The sequence below is a fragment of the Schistocerca piceifrons genome, chromosome 9, assembly GCF_021461385.2.
Source record: "Schistocerca piceifrons isolate TAMUIC-IGC-003096 chromosome 9, iqSchPice1.1, whole genome shotgun sequence".
In the NCBI taxonomy this organism is placed as follows: Eukaryota; Metazoa; Arthropoda; class Insecta; order Orthoptera; family Acrididae; genus Schistocerca; species Schistocerca piceifrons.
This window is the reverse complement of record NC_060146.1, coordinates 64,501,540-64,526,921: the sequence shown is the minus strand read 5'-3', so window position 1 is coordinate 64,526,921 and position 25,382 is coordinate 64,501,540. Positions and strand designations below refer to the sequence as shown.

General features: G+C 42.8%; 1 protein-coding gene across 1 annotated transcript in view; it reads right to left on the bottom strand.

Moving 5' to 3' along the window:
• Positions 1–20,995: 20,995 nt before the first annotated feature.
• LOC124716708 (homeobox protein Nkx-2.2-like) overlaps positions 20,996–25,382 on the bottom strand; it is a gene marked incomplete at its 3' end in the record, with an annotated part of 110,220 nt that continues 105,833 nt past the window's right edge. Inside the window, exons 4-5 of the mRNA XM_047243249.1 lie at positions 24,859–25,131; positions 20,996–21,090 (exon numbers count right to left, since the gene is read on the bottom strand). Coding sequence (XP_047099205.1) covers positions 20,996–21,090; positions 24,859–25,131 — 368 coding nt within the window. The remainder of the gene's footprint in view (positions 21,091–24,858; positions 25,132–25,382) is intronic.

Below are 25,382 nucleotides of genomic sequence, written 5' to 3'. Positions count from 1 at the left end.
ACCGATCCCTTCTTCTTGTCAAGTTGCGCCACAAACTTCTCCCCAATCCTATTCAATACCTCCTCATTAGTTATATGATCTACCCATCTAATCTTCAGCATTATTCTGTAGCACCACATTTCAAAAGCTTCTATTCTCTTCTTATCTAAACTATTTATCGTCCATGTTTCACTTCCATACATGGCTAACTCCATACAAATACTTTCAGAAACGACTTCCTGACACTTAAATCTATACTCGATGTTAACAAATTTCTCTTCTTCAGAAACGCTTTCTTTGCCATTGCCAGTCTATATTTTATATCCTCTCTACTTCGACCATTATCAGTTATTTTGCTCCCCAAATAGCAAAACTCCTTTAGTACTTTAAGTGTCTCATTTCCTAATCTAATTCCCTCAGCATCATCTGTGGGTGGTAGGAGGAAAATGAAATACTTCCCGCGGACTAACAGGGAAACTGCCGTCCTGCAGTCGGATGTCGGCTCATTAATGTCTGGGCCTAAACCTTAAAACTGTGGATCAGTGACAGACCCTCATGACAGGCCGGTTGATACACTTCCGTCACATCATCATGGCTCCATGTCGAAATATAAAGGAAGGGAAAAGGCTAGGGCGTCCCCCGAGGAGACGCGCTTTATCCAGGCCCGAATGGCGTGGGAAATGATCAAGGGTTACCGACTTTTTCAGAGCCAGGTCCGCTATACAAGCGAGCTCTAGTAACAAAATGTGCCACTCTTAATCTCGGCTCTATGACAGGAAAAGCACGAGAGGTAGCGGGAGTCTTAAAAAGGCGTAAAATTGACATCTGCATAGTGCTGGAGACCGGGTGGAATGGAGCTAAATCAAGAGATATCGGTGGTTGGACATAAAGCCATCGCCGCGTGGTCTAGGGCGCTATGTCACGGTCCGCGCGGCTTCCCCCTTCGGAGGTTCGAGACCTCCCTCGGGCATGGGTGTGTGTGTCGTCCTTAGCGCAAGTTAGTTTAAGTTAGATTAGGTAGTGTGTAAGATTAGGGACCGATGACCTCAGCAGTTTGGTCCCATAAGACCTTACCACAAATTTCCAATAAAATCATCTATAATGGTAGCAAGGCCCCGGGAGTAGACAACTTTCCATTAGATCTACTGACAGCCTTGGGAGAGCCAGTCATGACAAAACTCTACCATCTGCTGAGCAAGATGTACGAGACAGGCGAAATACCCACAGACTTCAAAAAGAATGTAATAATTCCAATCCCAAAGAAAGTAGGTGTTAACAGATGGGAAAATTACCGAACTATCAGCTTAATAAGTCACGGCTGCAAAATACTAACGCGAATTCTTTACACACGAATGGAAAAACTAGTAGAAGCCGACCTCGGGGAAGATCAGTTTCGATTCCGTAGAAATACTGGAACACGTGAGGCAATACTGACCTTACGACTTATCTTAGAAGAAAGATTAAGGAAAGGCAAACCTACGTTTCTAGCACTTGTAGACTTAGAGAAGGCTTTCGACAATGTTGACTGGAATACTCTCGTTCAAATTCTGAAGGTGGAAGGGATAAAATACAGGGATCGAAAGGCTATTTACAATTTGTACAGAAACCAGATGGCAGTTATAAGAGTCGAGGGACATGAAAGGGAAGCAGTGGTTGGGAACGGAGTGAGACAGGGTTGTAGCCTCTCCCCGATGTTACTCAATCTGTATATTGAGCAAGCAGTAAAGGAAGCAAAAGAAAAATTCGGAGTAGGTATTAAAATCCATGGAGAAGAAATAAAAACTTTGAGGTTCGCCGATGACATTGTAATTTTGTCACAGACAGCAAAGGACTTGGAAGAGCAATTGAACGGAATGGACAGTGTCTTGAAAGGAGGATATAAGATGAACATCAACAAAAGCAAAACAAGGATAATGGAATGTAGTCTAATTAAGTCGGGTGATGCTGAGGGAATTAGATTAGGAAATGAGACACTTAAAATAGTAAAGGAGTTTTGCCATTTGGGGAGCAAAAAACTGATGATTGTCGAAGTAGAGATGATACAAAATGTAGACTGGCAATGGCAAGGAAAGCGTTTCTGAAGAAGAGAAATTTGTTAACATCGAGTATAGATTTAAGTGTCAGGAAGTCATTTCTGCAAGTATTTGTAGGAGTGTAGCCATTTATGGAAGTGAAAAACGGACGATAAATAATTTGGACAAGAAGAGAATAGAAGCTTTCGAAATGTGGTGCTATACAGAAGAATGCTGAAGATTAGATGGGTAGATCACATAAATATTGAGGAGGTATTCAATAGAATTGGGGAGGAGTGGAGTTTGTGGCACAACTTGACAAGAAGAAGTGATCGGTTGCTAGGACATGTTCTGAGGCATCAAGGGATCACCAATTTAGTATTGGAGGGCAGCGTTGACGGTAAAAGTCGTAGAGCGGGACCAAGAGATGAATACACTAAGCAGATTCAGAAGGATGTAGGTTTCGGTAGGTACTGGGAGATGAGGAAGCTTGCACAGGATAGAGTAGCATGGAGAGCTGCATCAAACCAGTCTCAGGACTGAAGACCACAACAACAACAATGGTAGCCTGAAATCAGTCAAAGGTGTTGGGATACTTGTTAGCTTGAAATTTCGTGACTCTGTAGCAAAAACAGAGCGATTTGACAACCGTTTAATGAAAGTTGTCTTGGCTACAGACGAGGGGAATATACATATATTCTCGTGTTACACTCCGCAAACAGGCTGCACGCAAAAGACAAAAGATGACTTTTAGATGTTGCTTGATGATAACAACTTAGAAGCTGCACCTGAAGATACTCTCATCGTATCTGGTGTTCTCAATGGTCATGTTGGTTCAAATGCAGATGGATACCTATGCCGCCGTGGCCGAGCGGTTTTAGGTGCTTCAGTCTGGAACCGTCGTGGCCGAGCGGTTCTAGGCGCTTCAGTCTGGAACCGCGCGACCGCTACGGTCGCAGGTTCGAATCCTGCCTCGGGCATGGATGTGTGTGATGTCCTTAGGTTAGTTAGGTTTAAGAGTTCTAGGGGACCTCAGAAGTTAAGTCCCATTGTGCTCAGAGCCATTTGAACCATTTGGATAACAATGCCATGGTAGTAAGGGAGCTGGACATAGAAATGTAGATGGGCAGAGAATATTGAACTTTGCAGAAACACACGAACTAGTCATCACGAACACCTACTTCAAGAAGAAGCTATCCCACCTTTGGACATACTACAGTGGTAACAACACGAGGCAGATAGATTTCATTCTTGTACAGCGACGCGAACTAAACTTCGTTTTGGATGCAAAAGCTATTCCACACACAACACCACCTGCTAGTAGTCAAGTTGCGCATCAAACTTCGAAATCAAAGGAAGAGAGAATGCACTGGCCCAGCACGTACTACATGGTGGCGTTTCAAAGAAGCAGAAAGAGACATCTCAATATTTTAAACCTGGCTGCAGCAGCAAATGTTAAAATTCTTCACAATAAAGGATGACAGCCAAAAACAGTTGCAGGATAGAATTTTTTTATTATTAATAAAACAGTTATTAATAATAAAAAAATTTTATTATTAATAAAACAGTTATTAATAATAAAAAAATTCTATCCTGCAACTGTTTTTGGCTGTCATCCTTTATTGTGAAGAAAGAGATATTCCTTCATCCATCACTCTTCTTCATATTACTGACGTAGGAACAACATGGGATGGCCTGAAACACCGTGTCATAACAGCGGCCCGGGAAAAATTAGGCACCACAAAACCAGGCCGACGTAAAATTGATGGCCAAACATCGCTCTGGACTGAGAAGGTGAAGAAGGCTGTGTACTTTAAAAAGCAGCTATACCAAAAGCTCCTCGCCTCGCTAGTAATGCAGCAAGGAAGGCAGTTGCGGCAGCCAAATCAGTCCACTTCAGCGAAGTCTACGATAAACTAGAAACACCTACTGGAGAATGAGAAATCTATCGACTGACGAAGCAACGCCATAAACAAACTGCATACATTGAAAAATTCTGTGGAGTCAATGATGGAGAAGGCAAAGAAAGTAGCAGAGCGATGATGGAGATACTTTGAGGAAGTTTGCAATGAGGAGTTTCCACATTCTCCCATTCCAGTGTTAACTCCAGTAGAGAGAGCCATTGCACCAGTCACCAAGGATGAGGTTGTCGAAGCATTACGGAAAATGAAAAATGGAAAGGCAACGGGACCATGTGATCTTCCTGCAGATGTGTGGAAATCAAAACACAGGGAGTCAGCCGAATGGTCGACGGATTATTTTAATAAGATCATTGAGGAGGGAAAGATTCCATCTGACTGGATGAAAGTATTCGAGAGAATCATCAATAAAAGCATCCGGCAAATTATCAGTAGTCTGTCCATCAATCAATGTGGGTTTGTGAAGAGGTGTGGGACGAGATAGATGCTATCCATGCAGCTCGCCTGCTTATCGAAAAGCACCTTGAGAATTTGGAACATTTACACTTTGCCTTTCTCGACCTCGAAAGGGCTTTTGACCGAGTGCCACACGAGTTAATTTGGCTCGCCCTGCGAGAGCATGGAGTACTGAAGAGCTCGTTACGTGGGTCAGACTGCTCTACCAGAACCCGAAGAGAAAGACACAGTCAGCTGCCGGACAACCTGACGACTTCCCTATTTCCGTGAGAGGCCATGGGGGATCTGCTCTCTCACCGCTCCTACTTATCACTGTCATGGATACCGTCACAAGAAATCTGCAGAAAACCTCACCCTGAACGTTACTGTAAGCTGATCTACATCCATACTCCGCAAGCCACCTGACGGTGTGTGGCGGATCGTACCTTGAGTACCTCTATCGGTTTTCCCTTCTATTCCAGTCTCATATTGTTCGTGAAAAGAAGGATTTCGGTATGCCTCTGTGTGGGCTCTAATCTCTCTGATTTTATCCTCATGGTTTCTTCGCGAGATATACGTAGGAGGGAGCAATATACTGCTTGCTCCTTGGTGAAGGTATGTTCTCGAAACTTCAACAAAAGCCCGTACCGAGCTACTGAGCGTCTCTCCTTCAGAGTCTTCCACTGGAGTTTATCTATCACCTCCGTAACGCTTTCGCGATTACTAAATGATCCTGTAACGAAGCGCGCTGCTCCCCGTTGAATCTTCTCTATCTCTTCTATCATCCCTATCTGGTACGGATCCCACACTGCTGAGCAGTATTCAAGCATCGGGCGAACAAGCATACTGTAACCTACTTCCTTTGTTTTCGAATTGCGTTTCCTTAGGATTCTTCCAATGAATCTCAGTCTAGCATCTTTACCGACGATTAACTTTATATGATCATTTCATTTTAAATCACTCCTAATGCCTACTGCCAGATAATTTATGGAATGAACTGCTTCCAGTTGCTGACCTGCTATATTGTAGCTAAATGATAAGGGATCTTTCTTTCTATGTATTCGCAGCACATTACACATGTCTACATTGAGATTCAGTTGCCATTCCCTGCACCATCCCTCAATTCGCTGCAGATCCTCCTGCATTTCAGCACAATTTTCCATTGTTACAACCTCTAGATATACCACAGCATCATCCGCAAAAAGCCTCAGTGAACTTCCGATGTCATCCACAAGGTCATTTATGTACATTGTGAATAGCAACGGTCCTACGACACTCTTTTGGGGCACACCTGAAATCACTCTTACTTCGGAAGACTTCTCTCGATTGAGAATGACATGCTGCGTTGTGTTATCTAGGAACTCTTCAATCCAATCACACAATTGGTCTGATAGTCCATATGATCTTACTTTGTTCATTAAACGACTGTGGGGAACTGTATCGAACGCCTTGCGGAAGTCAAGGAACACGGCATCTCCCTGGGAACCCGTGTCTATGGCCCTCTGAGTCTCGTGGACGAATAGCGCGAGCTGGGTTTCACACGATCGTCTTTTTCGAAACCCATGCTGATTCCTACAGAGTAGGTTTCTAGTCAACCAGAAAAGTCATTATACTCGAACATAATACGTGTTCCAAAATTCTACAACTGATCGACGTTAGAGATATAGGTCTATAGTTCCGCACATCTGTTCGATGCCCTTTCTTGAAAACGGGGATGACCTGTGCCCTTTTACAATCCTTCGGAACGCTACGCTCTTCTAGAGACCTGCGGAACACCGCTGATAATGCGCTACTGGCCAGTGAAGACAAGAATGTTTACTAAGTCGAAGCCTGGAATGACCGCCTTGCAGATGTAGGACTACGGCTCAATGTGTTGAAAACATATTACCTTTCCACGGATTTAAATGACTCTGTAACCATCAGAATCAGTGGTGTTGACCTCCAAAAAGCAAGGACTTTAAAGTATCTGGGCTCGACAGTTGCTGTAGACGAAGATCTCCGTGCAGAAATCTCCGACCACCTTAGCAGCCCGTGATTCAAATGGCGTTCTGTTGCTGGAGTACTATGCGACAAGAAAATTCCAAACAGGCTCAAATCAAAAGTATACCGATCGGCAATCCGTGAAGTTGCATTGTAAGTGGCTGAGTGCTGGCCTTCAACAAAGGAGGTAGAGCAAAGACTTGCTGTTATGGAGACGAAAATGTTTAGGTCGACATCGGGATTAACACTGGTTGACCACGTCACAAATAAGTTTACAGGCTATACGGCGTTACACCAGTAGCAGACAAAACGAGAGAAAGCCGCCTGTGTTGGTACGGGCATGTCCTTAGGGCAGACGAGACAAGAGTGCCAAAGACTAGTTTCAACCTACATGTAAATGGGAAATGGCCAGCAGGACGACCAAGACAGCGATGTGAGACCTTAACTTTTCCCGGCGAATCGAATGTTCAAATAACTTACGGGTTTGCTGCCGGGTGATGTCGTCGAACACCGCCGATATTTCGACAGAGGTTAGGAGAGAAGCTTGTCGTGGGTTGACTGTGGCCCGTCCACCCAAGTGTAACATTACAGCAGCTGAGACGGCTGCTTTACGTTCATTTAGAATGGATCCTGATATTGTTATTTTACCTGCGGACAAGGGAAACGCCACCGTTTTGTTGAACAAGCATGATTACATTCAAAAGATGCAGTGTCTACTTTCTGATTCGGCGTATCGCAAAATCGGTGCTGGCTCTACTAATAGTGTCCAGAGAAAGACAAATAACCTTCTGAAGAAAAGTTCTTTGTCACAGGAGACTATCAAGAGTCTTAATTCTTACTGTGCTGTACCACCTAGATTATATGGTCTCCCTAAGGACCCGTTGAGGTCTATTGTTTCTAACATTGGTGCTCCGACATATCGTGTAGCTAAACATCTTGTTAGTTTGTTGAGCCCACTAGTAGGTAGGCGTGAACACCACATTAAGAACTCTGCAGATTTCATACGTCGATTGCAGGGTTTGCGTTTGAATGAATCTGATATTTTATTCAGTTTTGATGTGGTTTCTCTTTTCACTCGCGTTCCTCTCTCTGATTCGTTGCAGCTAGTTGAGGTTAAGTTTGGTGTCGAGTTAACAAATTTGTTTCGACATGTGCTAACTTCCACTTACTTTTTATTCAATGGTCAGTACTACGAACAGACTGATGGAGTTGCAATGGGAAGCCAGTTTGTTTATGGAAGACTTTGAGGAACGTGCTTTGGAGTCAGCGACCTTGAAACCTGCGTGTTTTTTCAGATATGTAGACGACTCTTTTGTTGTTTGGCCTCATGGTAGTGAGAATTTAAACCGGTTTTTGGAACATCTGAATTCAATCCACCCGAATATTCAGTTCACTATGGAGGTGGAAAAGAATGGACGTCTTCCCTTTCTTGATGTGTTTGTCAATAGGAAGACTGATGGTATGTTGGGACATGCTGTTTACAGGAAGCTTACTCACACTGACTTGTATCTGCGAGCTGATAGTTGTCACCATCCAGCTCAGCGTGAAGGAGTACTTCGCACCTTGGTTCACAGGGCCCACGCTATCTCAGACCCTGAAAGTTTCGCAGCTGAGCTATCACATCTCGAAGTCACCTTTCGTCAGAATGGTTATAGTGAGAGGCAGATCAAACGTGCGTTGCGCCATCAGCCTTCTGTGCAACGGGTGAGTGACGATAGCAACGAAGTGGCACCTAAGTCTACGGCCTTTTTGCCTTACGCAGGAAGCATTTCCAACAGGATTGGCCGTATTTTGCGGAAATATGATGTGAAATGTGTTTTTCGACCACCTTCTAAGATTAAGGCCCTGTTGGCGTCCGTTTGCGTAAGGCTGGGGCTATCGTATTCCTTGCAGTTGTGGCATGTCATATATTGGTCAGACAATCAGGACTGTGGGAGACCGGTGTATTGAACATAAGCGTCATACGCGCTTACAACAGCCGAGCAAATCCGCTATTGCAGAAAATTGCCTTGACACCGGTCACCCTATGGAATACTACAACACGGAGATTCTGGCTTGCACGTCCAGCTACTGGGATAGTGTGATTAAGGAAGCTGTTGAAATCAGACTATCAAGCACCCTTATTAACAGAGATGGTGGATTTAGTTTAAATGCTGCTTGGAATCCGGCTCTGTCTCTCACCTGTTGATTAACAGTAACTATTGATATTTCTGAAGTTGGTTATCTTTGTTTGTGTTGACACTTGTTCTGTGGGTGGTGTCTTCCTTGTTTCTCCTCTGTGAACCGAGGTATTAAATTTGCTTCCACATTTTTTCTTCCTTGCATTTGTGCCTTGAGAATGGCAGGGTGTGCTCCTGTCGAAATATCGGCGGTGTTCGACGACGTCACCCGGCAGCAAACCCGTAAGTTATTTGAACAAGACAGCAATGGCTTGACACCCTGCGTGAAGACCTCAAGATGTCCGGCCTTCACTCTGATCGGGCACAAGATCGCAAGAAGTGGCGACAACGACCGAAAACAGCAGACCCCACCAGCACGCGGGACAAACGCTGAGGAAGAAGAAGAAGAAGAAGAAGAAGAAGAAGAAGACGTGGCATAGACAGTGCAGAGGGGTGCATCGTACCAGACTTCAGATAAAAGACCACAGCAACAGTCTTTCAAATTTCTCAAACGTCGGCACATATAGTACGCCCCGTTGAAGCATGTAATGACGTGGACTATACAAACCCTGCAGTTAACAGCAGTGAGTTCCAGCAGATGATGATGTATATAATGAAGCATTACTTTGTCTTAAAGAGTGCTTTGCTATATTTCAGGAATAGATATCTTAAAAGGAGAGGGTTTACAAAACAAAAAGAATTCGAAAGACTGTGAGTGCATACATTTTATTCATAACTGCATTATATACAACCACAATATTTTTTTTTCTCACGGTATACAATTACAACGGTATAAATTATTCTAGACATTTCTCTTTTTCATTAGTATTACTTTATACAAATTCAACCTTAGTTTGTACACTTGCATTCAGCTTTCCACTCCACTAATCTCTATAACCACAGCAATAACCTATGACATAATGTACATTTGTTGTCTTTCTACATAGGAATGATATAGTAGAGTTGTATCTACCAGACTGACTGGATTAAACCTGAGCACACATCCGCTATGTACATTCTTTATTCACATAAATTCTTTATTGACATACTATAACACAAACTTTCGGTTTCAAGAATGATGCAAAACTGTGTTTTTAATATTGTCTTTCGCCCACCTACCCGCTCCCCAAGCGTAATGATCTAATCAACTTTTCCTCTACTGTCTTCATAGCTCACTTTAGGGCCGAAATGATAGCTATTATGCCTAAATTGGTAGTTTTGCAGTTATAGAATCGTGCACTTCAGAGAAATACTATAGAAACAACTCCCCTTTTTTTATGGATAACTGTTGCTTCTGAACTGTGATGTTCCGTTTAGCAAATTGTATTCTGGTGGTTCGTGAGTCTTTCGTATATAAATGATGTTCTTAAGATAGAAAAGGAAATGCAGTCTACAGTATAAGTGACTTATGGCTGCATACATAGAAATGAATAGGTATGGGTAATTGTACTGTGAATGGAAGCTGAAACAACGGTACTTTTGTAACACATCTTGAGTCAAGTAAGCTATAAGTTTTAAATATTTTAAAAATTTTATGTCCCTGGTTTCAAGAAATGTGTAGAGCATCACTGAAAGTGTATTAGGTGACGTCAAAAAGACACACCTCAACATTGGTTTATAGAGACTCCCTAATTTCGTATGGAGCTATACAACCTAATATACTGTCGTAAGGCCTTTTGTTGATGTTATGGACAACTGTTTTTTTTTCTGTAAACCTGTTTTACGTAGAAAATAAAGCGGGGTGTGGTATCCATGAATCAGAGGTGTCCAGTATACCACATAAATATATTGTAGTCGCGATTCATTGGTTAAGCGTAAGGCAAAAATTGCAAAGGGTGACAGTAACACACCAGACACCAAAATTTACGCAATACAAGTGGAACATCGAAAGAAAATTTTGATGCACATCATTAATTTTATTCAAAACACCCTTTAAATGGGATGGTATACTAAAGACTATGTTCAAAGAGTTTTCAAGGAATGCTACCAGCTGGGCAAAGCTAAAATTCGCCAACTTCAGTATGTAATAGTATGGAGCAGTATTTGGAGAAAGATATTTTGTTGGATGTATTTCTCAGCTGTGTTTGAGTTCCAAGGTGATGCGACAGTCTCAGCAGCTTCGCTACACAGAGATTCTAGTGTTCTGCATTGGATAAGAATCGTGAAATTTCGGTACTAACACTAAGTAAAAACGCAATAGTGCATTACTTATTTGCATAGTCCAAGTTTTAAGTTAAAATATGAGTGTAGTGGGATTTGAGATGTAAAGGTAATTTCATTGTAGCTTATTGTCTGGAACTGAAGCGATCTGTATTTAGGATTCCTGCTAGGGAAAAGAACTGCAGCCCTTTAACAAATTAGCCTGTAGAGGTTTTAATGAAGATTTTAATATTTATTTCCATATTAAAACAAATATGTGTCTGATTTTGTCATACTTTCACAATTCATAGCCAGATTTTAATGAATGATAAGAGAAAACACTGAAAAATGTTCAGAGGTGCATATGTGTCTGACAGAGTCATCAAGAAAGAGCCTCAGAAAATCTAAAGAAAGCAAAATCAGTTTCTCTTACAAAGCCTGTCCGCTATTATTTCTGCTACGTGAATCTAACAACAAAAGATGGAGTTAATGAACAAGACAAGACATACACAGCTTAAAATGAGTAATCTAGCAGCTTCAGTGCTGATAACAAAAGGACTGCTGTACCTTTCTCCTTGTTTGGGCATGCTCTCCATTTAATGTACATGGTTGAAAAATTCTTGCAGTGAGAATGGAGAGCGTGGACATGGTCGAGGTTTGCTGAAGAAAGGCTCTACAATAAGGACCAGACCTTTTTCCTGAAAAAGTAACTACTGGAATGCAAATTTCATCGTAACTATAATATTCTAATGTTTGTTGTATTCCACTGCGAATCGCCCTTCCTTAAAATGTGCCTGGTAAGCCAAACGCCTTGGAGAATGAAGTAATCTCCCTTTCCACTCCGTTGCAGTGGAACTGCTCAGTACTGAGTTGTTCTCTGGCAGCTTCAGCCAGAGATATTAGTGCAGCATGTCATATCTCTGCTGTTGCGTTACAGAGAGTATGTAATGCAAGATATATGTAATAAAATGTGGAATTTTTCTACAAATATGTTCTGCGACATTTTTAAAATTAATTATTCTGTATCAGTAATGTTTCTAAGGCGCTACAAGATATGTATAAGAAATTCTTGCATCTACCTCTCTTGATAGCTTTGGAGAGTGAAACTGTACATGAACAATTTAAATATTGCCAGCATAGGATTTACCATTTCTTGCAATTTGGGGCAGTCGTGAATTATCATTTGTCTCCTTAAACAATTAAAGATACATAACACATTGTTTGTTCTTTGGCAGTACATGTCTGCAACCATGGTTGCCCACTGAAGTTCTTGGGTCTCAGAACTATAACAAGTCACAAGAGGAGCTCCATCAAGATGGCACAGTCACTTTAATAGAAAAATGGAGTGGCAGCAGCAGAAATGTTTGCATCTGAGCCAGATCAACCTGGATAACTTCTTCAGCCGTGTGGATGGACCTCTTATAACAGCTACATTTCTGCTGATGGCAGAACGAATAATCACACTGTAGTCCACTTTATGATTGGGCTTGGCAATTCTATTTTGGCTAATCTCACAGTGTGCTAAGGTAGTGTCATGGAGGCAGTGACACATAAAATTATCAATACCTCTTGGTCTCAAGTGCTGTCATCTCAACTGATACTTTCTACTCGATACTTTTACTCCTATCAGTAGTTTATAGAACGTAATGTAATGAATGGTCGCAACAATGATTTATAACATTTTTACTTCTTACCCATAATTTTGGCCACACGACATAGTTCCAGTAATTTAAACAACTGAGCATGTTAAAACCGACAGGCCAACCTTAACAATATCATGTTTGAAGCCTTTTCACTTGGAGTCCCTTGTTTTCATGTTTCGTCTTATTTGTTTGATTTGATATTGTTCTTTAAAGCAGTGTAAGTGTGAAAAAATTTAATTTATTTATGTTTGGGTACAATCAGCTGTTTTTCTGATAATTTGACCTGTATTTCCACAACGCAAGTTCTAAATTTTTAAAATTATTAATTTGTAATGAAAATAAAAACATTGCTTCGTTTAGTGCTTGTATTATCCAGCTCAAAAAATATGAAAATCGATTCTCTCGCATTATTATAGATAGATATTAGAAACAGAGATGGAGATATTGGATCCAATAGAGTGTAACTTTTTTTTTATTGAAGATGACTATCGCGACCTGTAGGAATCAATATTTTCATGTGTAAAACGCTTTTTTTCCGACACAACTCATGAGGTAAAATATCGGTATTTGTCGTTTGATACTGTGAACCTATGGAAAGGGATTTCAAGGTATACCAGGACTACAGACACATCCAAACAAAGAATGAATTCTTAAAATCATTTTCAGAGGTGATGATTAAAGACGTAACGTTAGCGACAGCCCCAGACGGTGCACAAGTCCCGCCCAATCACCCCCCCTCCACACCAATCCATATCCTAAGCTCCGCCCATGGTCTGGCGCATGTTCCAACATCAAAGTTGTTCGTATCACAGATATGCCAGTCATAACAAGGGAGAAAATCAGTAGTTAGTACGAAATACAGTTTTTCCGGTACCATTGTGAAAAGAATTAGAAATATGGTCATTGAATATGCGAGTTGAAAAATCATCAATAAGAATGAAAAGTAAAAATTGGTATCCACACTATCTTTTTTATTTCATGAGCTTTCATCCGCACTGTATCAAAAAATCTGATATTTGCTAACTGCAGTGAGCGCAAATTTCCGTCACCTTGCGTAGTGTAAGAAATTCTGTTGGGAAATATTAATTGGTAGTATCGCCAAGGATGCTGTCCATTATCTCGATTGTCTAAAATCAATGTTGTGCATAAACAAGGCAAAGTCGATGGCTTGGTTTGTTTCTGATTACCTCATTAAGACTAAAGAATATAAGAGTGGGATAATGTAGAAATGCGTAATGCAAGCAGTCAGATATTTATACAGTGACATTCTTCATTAATATTTGCCTGTGTAATGGGTGAATTTTTACTTGTGAACTCTTATGACTGCTTGCTTGTAGCAGACACGAGATTACTTTGAGCTCTTCTTCAGTGTTTGAGAGCTTTAGAGCTGCCTATTGTTAAACATATGTACATAATGTCGTCAGTGTCATTCCAACACATCTTATCGTACTTTAATGTCTGTTAGATATCAGTTTTGACAGCAGTTGGCCACAACAGTCAAGATTCGGTACCTTGTGTATGATAACTTTATTGAGAGTGCATATCTGTGTTTCATTTTGACGGTATTACACAAACTGCTAAGAAGTAGTAACAGCACAACACTGCTAGTATGAACAACCGCGGTAAAACAAAAAACGACGAACGAAAACACGACAGCGACGAGGATTACCAAAGATCGGATGCGCTCTTGGTTGGTGTGGCAGAGGGTAGGTGTAGAGGGAGATAAATGGACAGGGCTTGTGCAAATGTCCGGAGCTGTCGCTAACGTTTCCTCGATTAAAGCTGTTCAGACTGCCCCTTGTAATTCAAATGTTTTACATAGAGCAAAGACTTTGAAGCGTGAAGAGAGTACGCAGTACCCCCCCCCCCCCACCCTTTCTGTATCAGGATCTGTGCAGTGTTAACTCGCTCCCTGACGACTGCGACCAGAAGTCTTAGCGCAGCGCGCAGTAATATCTCTGGCGTTGTTTTGCGATCGCTCGGGGAGGGGGGAGGGATGCGACCTCCGAAGTCCCCAGGCAGAAGACGCGAATATTTAGGGCGACTTCCGCCGTCGGCCGCTGAAGTATCGCTTCCGGCCGTTACGCGGCGTCCGCATTGTTTTCGCCCGCTTCCGGTCGACGGAGACCCCAGCGCTCGCCGAGGAGCGGTTAGACGCGGCCAATCTGGGCAGAAAAAAACTTTATTACCGCTCGCCGCCGACTCCGGATTATTTATGCTCGCCTCCTCCGGTGGTGGGAGGTAGGAAGGAATAGGGGAGAGGGCAGAAAAGGGAAGGTACCGGCAGGAAAGGGGGTGAGGACCGACGAAGGGTGGAACCGGGCCTCGCTCAGAAAATGAAACGACAGATCACGTATATTTATGCCGCCCCTGGCGCTTCCTGAAAAAATTAGCCGCCTGCGACCCTCTGGGGCAGAATCTGGCCTTTTTGCGAGATTTTTTCCCTCCCCAATTGGTCCCTCCGCTCCACTGGACAGGCCGGACTCGCGTTTCTGCCCGGATACGCTGAGGGGCTATGTCGCCCTCTGCTGGCGGACAAAGAGGGTGGCGCGCGATTGTCCAACTCGCTGCCGGCAACAAATATATTAGCGCTGGCTTCCTCGCTAAAAGTCGCTTCACACTTGATGGAACGGAGCGACAAAGCACTCGGCAATACGTTTCAAACAGCGGCTTCACGCGGGCGGAAAGGGTTGTCAACGTCAAGGTTTGTAGAGAAGAAATGTTTCGCGATGACGTTGATGTGTGGGGCGCATCGTGTCTTCCAACACCGGATGTTAATCTGTTTCCAAACCGCTCACTCAGATCACAGTAGTACATTTCGTGCTTTCGCGTCTCCGTTATACATTCCAAATCTTCCACGATGACGTTGATATTTTTGCCACGACCGTTGCTTCACAAGCGGCCAAATATCTAAAGGTGAAAAAATTATTTAAAATGAAGAAGAAACCGCCTTCAGTCACAAGTTGCGTTTATTTACTGCAATATGCATTTCGAGCCCTGGAGGCTCATCTTCAGGTTTTTACTGATTTACATCAGGCTTTTTTTAGTTTTTTGCAGTTTAACATTGTATTATGTCTGCTTCTGTTAAACTGCAAACAACTAAAAAAACCTGATGTAAATCACTAAAAAGCACCTGAAGATGAGCCTCCAGGGCTCGAAATGCATAGTGCAGTAAATAAACGCATCTTGTGACTGAAGGCGGTTTGTTCTTCATTTTACGAAAGTAAAACAGTCGCGGACGGAACACGGAAAAACAATGGATAAAATTAAAGTGATTTAAGCTTTACAGTCTAAGACTGCCAGTTGGTGAAGTAATTTTCTAATGGCGAAATAATCAGTGAAGCATGAGCAGCTACTTTTAACAGAAGATGAAGAAGGCACTGAGCATATCACCAGGTTATTTATGGAGGACTATAAGAAATTGGGCCATCAGATCAAAATGACGAGGTATGTGCTAATAGGAGAAGAAAATCATCATTTGATGCTGGAAGAAGTGGTGGGAACGATTACACATACTGAGGAGCGCAAATATTTGAGAATAAAAATCACATAAGAAGTTGAAAAAGACGAGGAAATTAATTCAACAATAAATTCTGGAAAGTTCACTCTTGGAATATTATATGGTACTTTGTGGGATCAACTAATTAGAAGAGAAATAAAGCAAAAAAAATTCTTCAAAACCATTATTAGGAGCATTACGATGCAACGATCAGAAGCATAGGCTGTTGAATCCAAAATTAATAAAAGATTAATGGCGACCATCATGTACATTAAGAGATGGTGTCCAGGGAAATACAGGCAGGAAAGGGTCAGAAACAGTCATGAGGAAGAAAATGAATGTCAGAAGTTATGCTACGGATTTTGTGGAAGGAAAATTATTTACATGGCAATGACATACTAGAAGCATGTGGGAGGAGAGACCCACAACGGATCATGGAATGGGTTCCACCAGGAATTCAAACATTAATTAGAAGAAGAAATATTGAAGAAAATTTATGAAGATAGGCACAAATCCAGAAGGAAAATTAAATTACTAGAAACTATATACATAGTAAAAGTGGGAATAATAATAATAAATTGTCAGGTCTACTTCAGGAGAAAAAACAGTTATTCCTGAGCTTTTTTGATACTTACAAGGAAAAAACACAATGGATGGCTCTATGTAGTGCCTTATCAATATCGTTTGACCTTTTGTATGTACATATTTTTGATACCAATAAATGCCGATGTTCTGAAATGTTTTTGATGCACTTTTCTTATTGCTATACTTGTTGACATTTTACCGTACCAGTTAACCAAGAACATCAGTTATGAAGTTCGCTTTGGCCATTAACAGACTTATCATTGCTAGTTCCGTAATTTTGATGCTATATCGACGGACAACTAGGGAGTAATCGGCTTCAGCAGAGGACCATTGATTTTTTTTGGGGGGGGGGGAGGGGATGGGAGGGGGAGGAGAGGCAGCCTAGGGCCCAAACAAACGTCGATTTTAGCGGTGTGTAGCTTATCTAAAAATTCACATTACACACCGTTTGGCCTTATTTTGGCAGAAAAGAGAGTGGAACTAAAGAGTGCATCCCGCCATTAGAAACCCACTGGTTTCGAAAATTTCAGGCGAGCAGTAATTTGTTAACTACGTTGGTATGGAAGCGTGAACTCCTTCCCACTTAGCTATATCTGATAGGTATCAAAGATAACCCATTCTTCGAGTGTCAGAAAAAAGAAGGAGACATAAACCACTTGCTGGATTCCTGCAGTTCCTTGTGAGAATGAAAATGGCCCTCCAACAAGTGCCCCATCTTGTGACATGAGTTTACTCACATACACCAATCCCTCTCTGATTTTATACGAATTCGAAACTTGTATTAATGAAATTTTGTGTGCTACCAGTAGTTCCTCAAAAATTTTATGCCCCAGATGTGTGTTGACCATTGGCCAATAATACGGTAGTCACCATGTTTCTATCAGGCAGTGCGGAGTCAATCAGTCTGATCAAGCAGAAGAGATCGTATGTGGTAATATGAAATGGTAAAATGACATGTTGATGATGCACAATGTAAAAATATTGTAATAACGCTACATAATCATCCAAGAGGATGCGGAAAATTTTGCACAGCAGAAACGTAGTGTGTCCAACAGTCGCAGAGTTAAAGACGCAGTGAGCCGTTTGGTCCACTACTTGAGAGTTAACGATGAAGGAAATCAGCTAATCAGCTATTATGCTGAGAGAATGGTAATGAAGGTTCCGAAACCAGGTCGTTCCAGTGCATCATTACTTAAAATGGAGTGTAAGTTTTTCATTTTACTAATTGTTGTTTCGTTATACTTTGACCGTTTTGTGACAAGTGTGTTGCATTTCATGACTACTTCCACTCTATTTTTATGTATAGTTTATGTAGACAACTGTATGCATTACTAATTATCTTTTCGCCCTATAATGAGAACTCAGATTATGATAAACGCTTAATTCCACCATTTCTGCAAAATGCTCTGGGGAGCGGGTTAGGGACAGGTGAATCCAATCCTTGCTCACTCCGTACCAATCTTCGTCACTAGTGATGGTGAAGAACAATTTATACCGGTGAGAAATAAAATACTGAAAGTAAAGACAGAAAACCGTCTATGTTCAAACGAAAGAAATATATATTATATATATATATATATATAGATTTGTTGATCACATTCGAATCGAACAAATACAGTACAAAACAGTAAAAATTAATAAAAAAACATTTGTTGCACACTATTGACTATTCGCACGCCGAACAGTGTGCCGTATAAAAATGATAAGAAAAACAAAAATAATAAAAAGAACAATAACAAGAAAAATATAAATGATGATTAAAGCGCGTAGTGTCCCATCGCAAAGACGACCACCGCTCACGTGTGAAAGAAAGAAGGAAAGAGAGAGAGACAGAGAGAGAGAGAGAGAGAAGGCAAGAAAAATTAAAGAAATATTAAACCCCAAAACTGCCAGTAAACAAAACCAAAACCAGGCTTCGTTACAATATAGGACAAACCTACGTCATTGTTGTCCAACATCCGGGACGAACAAATGTACTAAAACATACATTGTTACTGCGGTACCTTGGTAGTGGCGCATCGTTTGTATAATAATACATATGTATATGTATAAACTGGGCATAATTGTTGTCCTCTCAGGACGAACAATTGGAACACACACAAAGTTAAGTGATGGGGGAATAGCTTCGCTTCGCCCCACTACAAACAGACGAAACACGACACATTCACGCAAAATATTTACACCGTCACATAACACAGGGGCACGTCGCGCCATTGTCCACCCGTGGGACGAACGGCACGTGAGAGGAACGAGTTCACACAGTCACACACGCTCTCATACATACACGAATGTACACGTTCACACGATCAGGGGAACGCTGCACGTGTGACTAAGACGAACTTGACTTGAGATCTGGGGCGGTTCCTCTGAGATCCACAGCCGGTGAAGTCCTCGCTCCCACCTGCTGGCAGTTTTTGAACTCCGCTCTTCTTTATCTCCTTCACTTCCTCATCCTCGCTTCTTGTCTCTGCGCTCGACGAGTTGGCCGCTTCAAAACCGTGCTGTCCTGCTGAATGAATGACGATCTGACCTTGGAGAGGGCGTAAGTAGAACCATTTTCCACAACCATGAAAAGAAGAGGAGTCTGTTAAAGCTTTCTTTCAATTACAGCTTTCTGTTTATCGTTAGCCACGAGACCATTCCAGTGCACGAATGTCGCAGTATTTCCACCGTACAGTCTTTTTTAAGTTGTCTCCAGAATCAGTCCTGAAGCGAAATAAACGATTTTCTTTCAGTCGCATGAATCAAGGAAGCACTATTTCTCAACACAACAGAGCTATTCCCTACGTGTTGCTGCTCGGGATCATGCTAACATTTTCATTGTTTGCCACTGTTCACTGGATGTTGTTGACTACTGAAAGATACGAGACGATTCCAGTCCACGAATGACGTAGTTTTCACCACTCCGTCCAGCATGACTGAGTAGCACATATCTACAATGCTTCTCTGGTCTTTATAAAGTCATCGAATTAATTTTACTTTATCGAGCTCGAAAATTCTTCCTGTAAGAAAATATGACATTTTCGCCATATTTTAGTCAGTTAAGTCAAGCAGTATCTCCGAAGGCAAATCATTAATTCACATCAGCTGTTTCTTGAGACAGCACTGCAGTTTTCACCGTTTTCAGTTGTTCGTTGCTGGATTCTGCTGAATTTTTGAAATATACGAGACCATTCCAGTCCATGAATGACGTATTGTTTCCACCGTTTGGTACGGTAAGGTTGAGCAGCACATCTATAGAATGGTTCTCAGGGGTATCTTTAAATTGCTTAATTTTGTTTTAGGGAGCTGGAAAATTATTCGTGCCTGTTCAGAACTACAGAGCTTTCACCATCTTTGAGCTGAGTAGGTCAATCAAGAAGCACATCTAAAGGGAATAGAATTTTTCCTGCCCCTCATTTCTTGGATCACTGCAGCTGTTTGGCATTTCTCATTATTACAGTCAACTCTTTTCTTGTAAGCCGATATTTCATTTCTTTGTCAGCATCGAGAATGATACGCCGAAATTTGTATCTTAATTAAAAGTCTCCAATCACATTGGCTTTGCTTCATCGCCTTACAAACTACTATATGTATCCTTCTTTGTTTCCTTTTTTCAAACTTTTGACCAAGGAAGGACAAATCTGATGAAAGCATCCACATTTTTGAGATGGAAAAAAGCACTTTTTGTTCGCAGACGGTGTTGAGACTAGTGTACCAGAAGTTCTTTCGGAAGGCTGAACTCATGACGTCATGGAAACCGAGACCATTCATGTCCAGAAACAGCGCTTTCACTATCTTCCAGTAGTGCATATCAAGCAAGCAGGCAACTTTGTTAAGATTTTATTTTCCACTGTTCATTACTCTGATCCATTGCTTCTTTTAAGCCTATGTACATTTTTTTCAACAAACGAGATTTATGTATGGCAGTTCTGTTTTCAGCTGACTCGTAATGAAGAGTCACTTATGACACGACATTGCTCCATCGTAACGTAAACGATGCCTCGTGAATTCTCAAAATTCGTCATTGAAGACGAACGGTTCTGAACAATGCAGCGAGATATGAATGTCAACTTGGCACCTGGCGTTCTCATATGCTACTGAGGAGATGCAGTGATATCGGAGCGCTCAAAATGACGCGACAGATGTGGAAATCCATGTTGGTATGCAGTAGAGTATGAGAGAACGGTTCCGTAGCAAATCAATAAACGGAGACTAGATATGTGACGGTGATCAGTTTTACGCCCACGTGAGGATGGGTTCTTCGATAGGGAGCGTAGGTAGTACGGAAGGCTGAAGAACTGAGGTGCCAGGCGTCGTGGAAATACAGGTTTGTGTGCGGTGGAGCGTGGCAGTCTTGTACAGATGAATGGTCTCGTGGCAGTTTAACAGAGGTCTAGCGTCCATCCCGGTCAGGGCGTGGTCCACTGACGCGTAGAGTTGTTCTGTTCACTGGGCAGCGGCTGTGGGCGGTGGTGGAGGGTGCTTTGTACTGCTGTCTCGGAGAGCACGAAGCGGCCGCGGCGTCGACGTCTGCGTCAGAGGTTCACCACCAGGCGCGGTGGGGCGGCGGTGGCTGCAGCAGCGGCGCGTACTGCGGCGGCAGCTCCTGGGGGCCGGCCACGGCCTTGGCCGCCGCCCCCGCGGCGCCGCCACCCCCGCCGCCCACGCAGGGCTTGCCGTCGCGCACCAGCACCGGCACCGCCACCCGCCGTGGCGACGGGACCGCCCCCGCGCCGCCCACGCCCGCCCCCGGAACACCTCCGGGTCCGCCGTCGTGCACGCAGCCTGCAACACGTGCGGACAGCTCTCTCAGAAATGGGGAAAAAAGACGCAACAGACGTGTGTCTGACGTCAAAGCGTACAGTGTCAAACCCTGGTAGAGGGTAAGTCGAGATATACGGTGAAAATACTGCGTGATCAAAAAGTCAGTACAAATTTGAAAAATGAATAAATCCAGGAATAATGTAGACAGAGAGGTACAAATTGACACACATGCTTGGAATGACATGGGGTTTTATTAGAACCAAAAAAATCCAAAAGTTCAGATGGCGCTTCATCTGATCAGAATACACTACTGGCCATTAAAATTGCTACACCAAGAAGGAATGCAGATGACGGGCTTATACGACGCATACAAAAACCAAAAGGGGGCAATAGCACTGGAGGAGTTCGGATTGAACAAGGTGTACGATAGCGATGCACCCTTTAACTCCTACTGTTCGGTCTGTACGTTGAAGGAGCAATGATGGAAATAAATGAAAGGGTCTAAGAGTGGGATTAAAACAGGATGAAAAAATATCAGTGATAAGATTTGCTGATGAAACTGCTATCTTCAGTTATGATGAGGAAGAATTATGGCATATGTTGAATGGAATGAACAGTCTAATGAGTAGAGAATGTGGAATGAGATAAACTGAAGAAAAACAGGAGTAATGAGAAATGAAAACCGAGAGAAGCTCAAGTTAAAAGTTGACGATCACGTAGTAGAGAAAGTCAAGGAATTGTGCTACCTTTGAAGCAAAATAAACCATAATACATTAAGCAAGTGTGACATAAAAGCAGATTAGCACAAACAAAAAGGGCATTCCTGTCAAAAGGAAGTATATTGATATCAGTCATAGGCCTTAATTCGAGGAAGGTATTTTTGAGAACGTATATTTGGAGTACAGCATTGTATGGCGGTGAATCGTGAACTGTGGGAAACCGAGAACAGAAGTGGTTCTAACTGTTTCACATGTGGTGCTACAAAAGAACGTTGAAAATCAGATGGACTGGTAAGGTAAGAGATTAGGAGGTTCTCTGCAGTATCGGAGGATAAAGGAACGAATTGAAAATACTGACAAGAAGAACTGACAGTATAACGGGATATGTGCTAAAACATCATGGAATATTCTCCTTAGTGCTAGACGTAGCTGTAGAGGTTAAAACTATAGAGGAAGACAGAGACTGGAAAACATGCAACAAATAATTGAGGTTGACACAGAGATGAAAGTGTGGGGGACTGCATCGAACCAGGCAGGAGATTGATGACTCAACAAGTAAGTGAGTGAGAGTTATAGAAGAAACAAGGTAGAGGATATTAAAGACAAAAACAAAAAGGCCAGGGCAAAAAATTAGTGAAAGAGCTAAAAAGGAAAGAGGAAGAGTTTTAGAAAATGGTATAAGATATTACAGACAGACAGAGAGAGAGGAGAGAAAGAGAAGAAAATAGAGGCAAGAGTTAGAGATGAAAGACAGAGTGACAGGGAGAGAGGAAAAAGGAAGAATCAAGAAGCTTTAGAGGAAAGCGATTGAGAGAGAGAGAGACAGAGAGAGAGAGAAACAAAAGAGTTTAAGGAAATGAATTCGAAAGTAAAGTTCTATGTACTGACTTGGCAGAAAATCCTAAGAAATTTTGGTCTTATGTCCAAGCGGTAGGTGGATCAAAACAAAATGTCCAGACACTTTGTGACCAAAATGGTACTGAAACAGAGGATCACAGACTAAAAGTCAAATTACCCAATGTCTTTTTTTAAAGCTGTTTCACAGAGGATGGCTACACTGTAGTTCCTTGTCTAGATTGTCGCACAGATGACAAAATGGTAGATATCGAAATAGACGACAGAGGGGTAGAGAAACAATCAAAATCGCTCAAAAGAGGAAAGGCCGCTGGACCTGACGGGATACCAGTTCGATTTTACACAGAGTACGCGAAGGAACTTGTCCCCCTTCTTGCGGTGTACCGTAGGTCTCTAGAAGAGCGTAGCGTTCCAAAAGATAGGAAAAGGGCACAGGTCATCCCCGTTTTCAGGAAGGGACGTCGAACAGATGTGCAGAACTATAGGCCTATATCTCTAACATCGATCAGTTGTAGAATTTCGGAACTCGTATTATGATCGAGTATATTGACTTTTCTGGAGACTAGAAATCTACTCTGTAGGATCCAGCATGGGTTTCGAAAAAGACGATCGTCTGAAACCCAGCCACGCGCTATTCGTCCACGAGACTCGGAGGGCCATAGACATGGGTTACCAGGTAGATGCCGTGTTTCTTGACTTCCTCAAGGCGTTCGATACAGTTCCCCACAGTCGTTTAATGAACAAAGTAAGAACATATGAACTATCAGACCAATTGTGCGATTGGATTGAAGAGTTCCTAGATAACAGAACGCAGCATGTCATTCTCAATGGAGAGAAAAAATGGTTCAAATGGCTCTGAGCACTATGGGACTCAACTGCTGAGGTCATTAGTCCCCTAGAACTTAGAACTAGTTAAACCTAACTAACCTAAGGACATCACAAATATCCATGCCCGAGGCAGGATTCGAACCTGCGACCGTAGCGGTCTTGCGGTTCCAGACTGCAGCGCCTTTAACGGCACGGCCACTTCGGCCGGCCAATGGAGAGAAGTCTTCCGAAGTAAGAGTGATTTCAGGTGTGCCGCAGGGGAGTGTCGTAGGACGGTTGCTATTGACAATGTACATAAATGACCTTGTGGATGACATCGGAAGTTCACTGAGGCTTTTTGCGAATGATTCTGTGGTATATCGAGAGGTTGTAACAATGGAAAATTGTACTGAAATGCAGAAGGATCTGCAGCGAATTGACGCATGGTGCAGGGAATGGTAACTGAATCTCAATGTAGACAAGTGTAATGTGCTGCGAATACATAGAAAGAAAGATCCCTTATCATTTAGCTACAATATAGCAGGTCAGCAACTGGAAGCTGTTAATTCCATAAATTATCTGGGAGTACGCATTAGGAGTGATTTAAAATGGAATGATCATATAATGTTGATCGTCGATAAAGCAGATGTCAGACTGAGATTCATTGGAAGAATCCTAAGGAAATGCAATCCGAAAACAAAGGAAGTAGGTTACAGTACGCTTGTTGACCCACTGCTTGAATACTGCTCAGCAGTGTGGGATCCATACCAGATAGGGTTGATAGAAGAGATAGAGAAGATCCAACATAGAGCAGCGCGCTTCATTACAGGATGATTTAGTAATCGCGAAAGCGTTTCGGAGATGATAGTTAAACTCCAGTGGAAGACTCTGCAGGAGAGACGCTCAGTAGCTCGGTACGGGCTTTTGTCGAAGTTTCGAGAACATACCTTCACCGAGGAGTCAGGCTGTATATTGCTCTCTCCTACGTATATCTCGCGAAGAGACCACGAGGATAAAATCAGAGAGATTAGAGCCCACACAGGGGCAAAGGGACAGTCCTTCTTTCCACGAACAATACAAGACTGGAATAGGATGGAGAAGCGATAGAGGTACTCAAGGTACCCTCCGCCACACACTGTCAGGTGGCTTGCGGAGTATGGATGTAGACGCAGATGTAGAAAGAGAGAGGGAGGAAAATGAAAGAGTGAGGATGCTTGGGAAGGAAGAAAGAGACAAAGACAAAAGCAAGAGTTAAGGAAATGAAAGAGAGATGAAGGAGACTGGAAGAGTTAGGATATTGGCGGAGGAAAAGAGAGGAGATTAGAGGGAGAGGGAGAGGAGATGAAGGCGAGAGGAGCAGGCAGGCGGGCAGTGTACACACCTTGCTGGCCCTTCTCCTGCTGGGCGCGCTTGGTCTTGTAGCGGTGGTTCTGGAACCAGATCTTGACCTGCGTGGGCGTCAGGCGGATGATGGAGGCGAGGTGCTCCCGCTCGGGCGCCGACAGGTAGCGCTGCTGGCGGAAGCGGCGCTCCAGCTCGTACGTCTGCGCCTTGCTGAACAGCACCCGCCGCTTGCGCTTCTTTTGCTGCGGCTGCTGCGCCGGCTGGCCGCCGGCCGCGCCCTCGCCGCCGGCCTGCGCGCCCTGGTCCTCACCTGTTGGGGAACCCCAAACACACCAGGTCAGGGGCGTCTTCATTGTCAGTAGCCCTAAAAGTGCGACTAAAAAGCTCTATATCTTTGACTGACACTCTGTCAAATATAAACCTAGTACCCAGTCGAGTGTATAGAGGTTCAGGGCACTCTCTTGACCTAGGGGTGGGAAATTGCCCCTAAAGGCGGAAGAATCAGCAATGATCAACGACATGAGGATGCAGAAGGCAATGGAAACCACTGCATTAAAGACA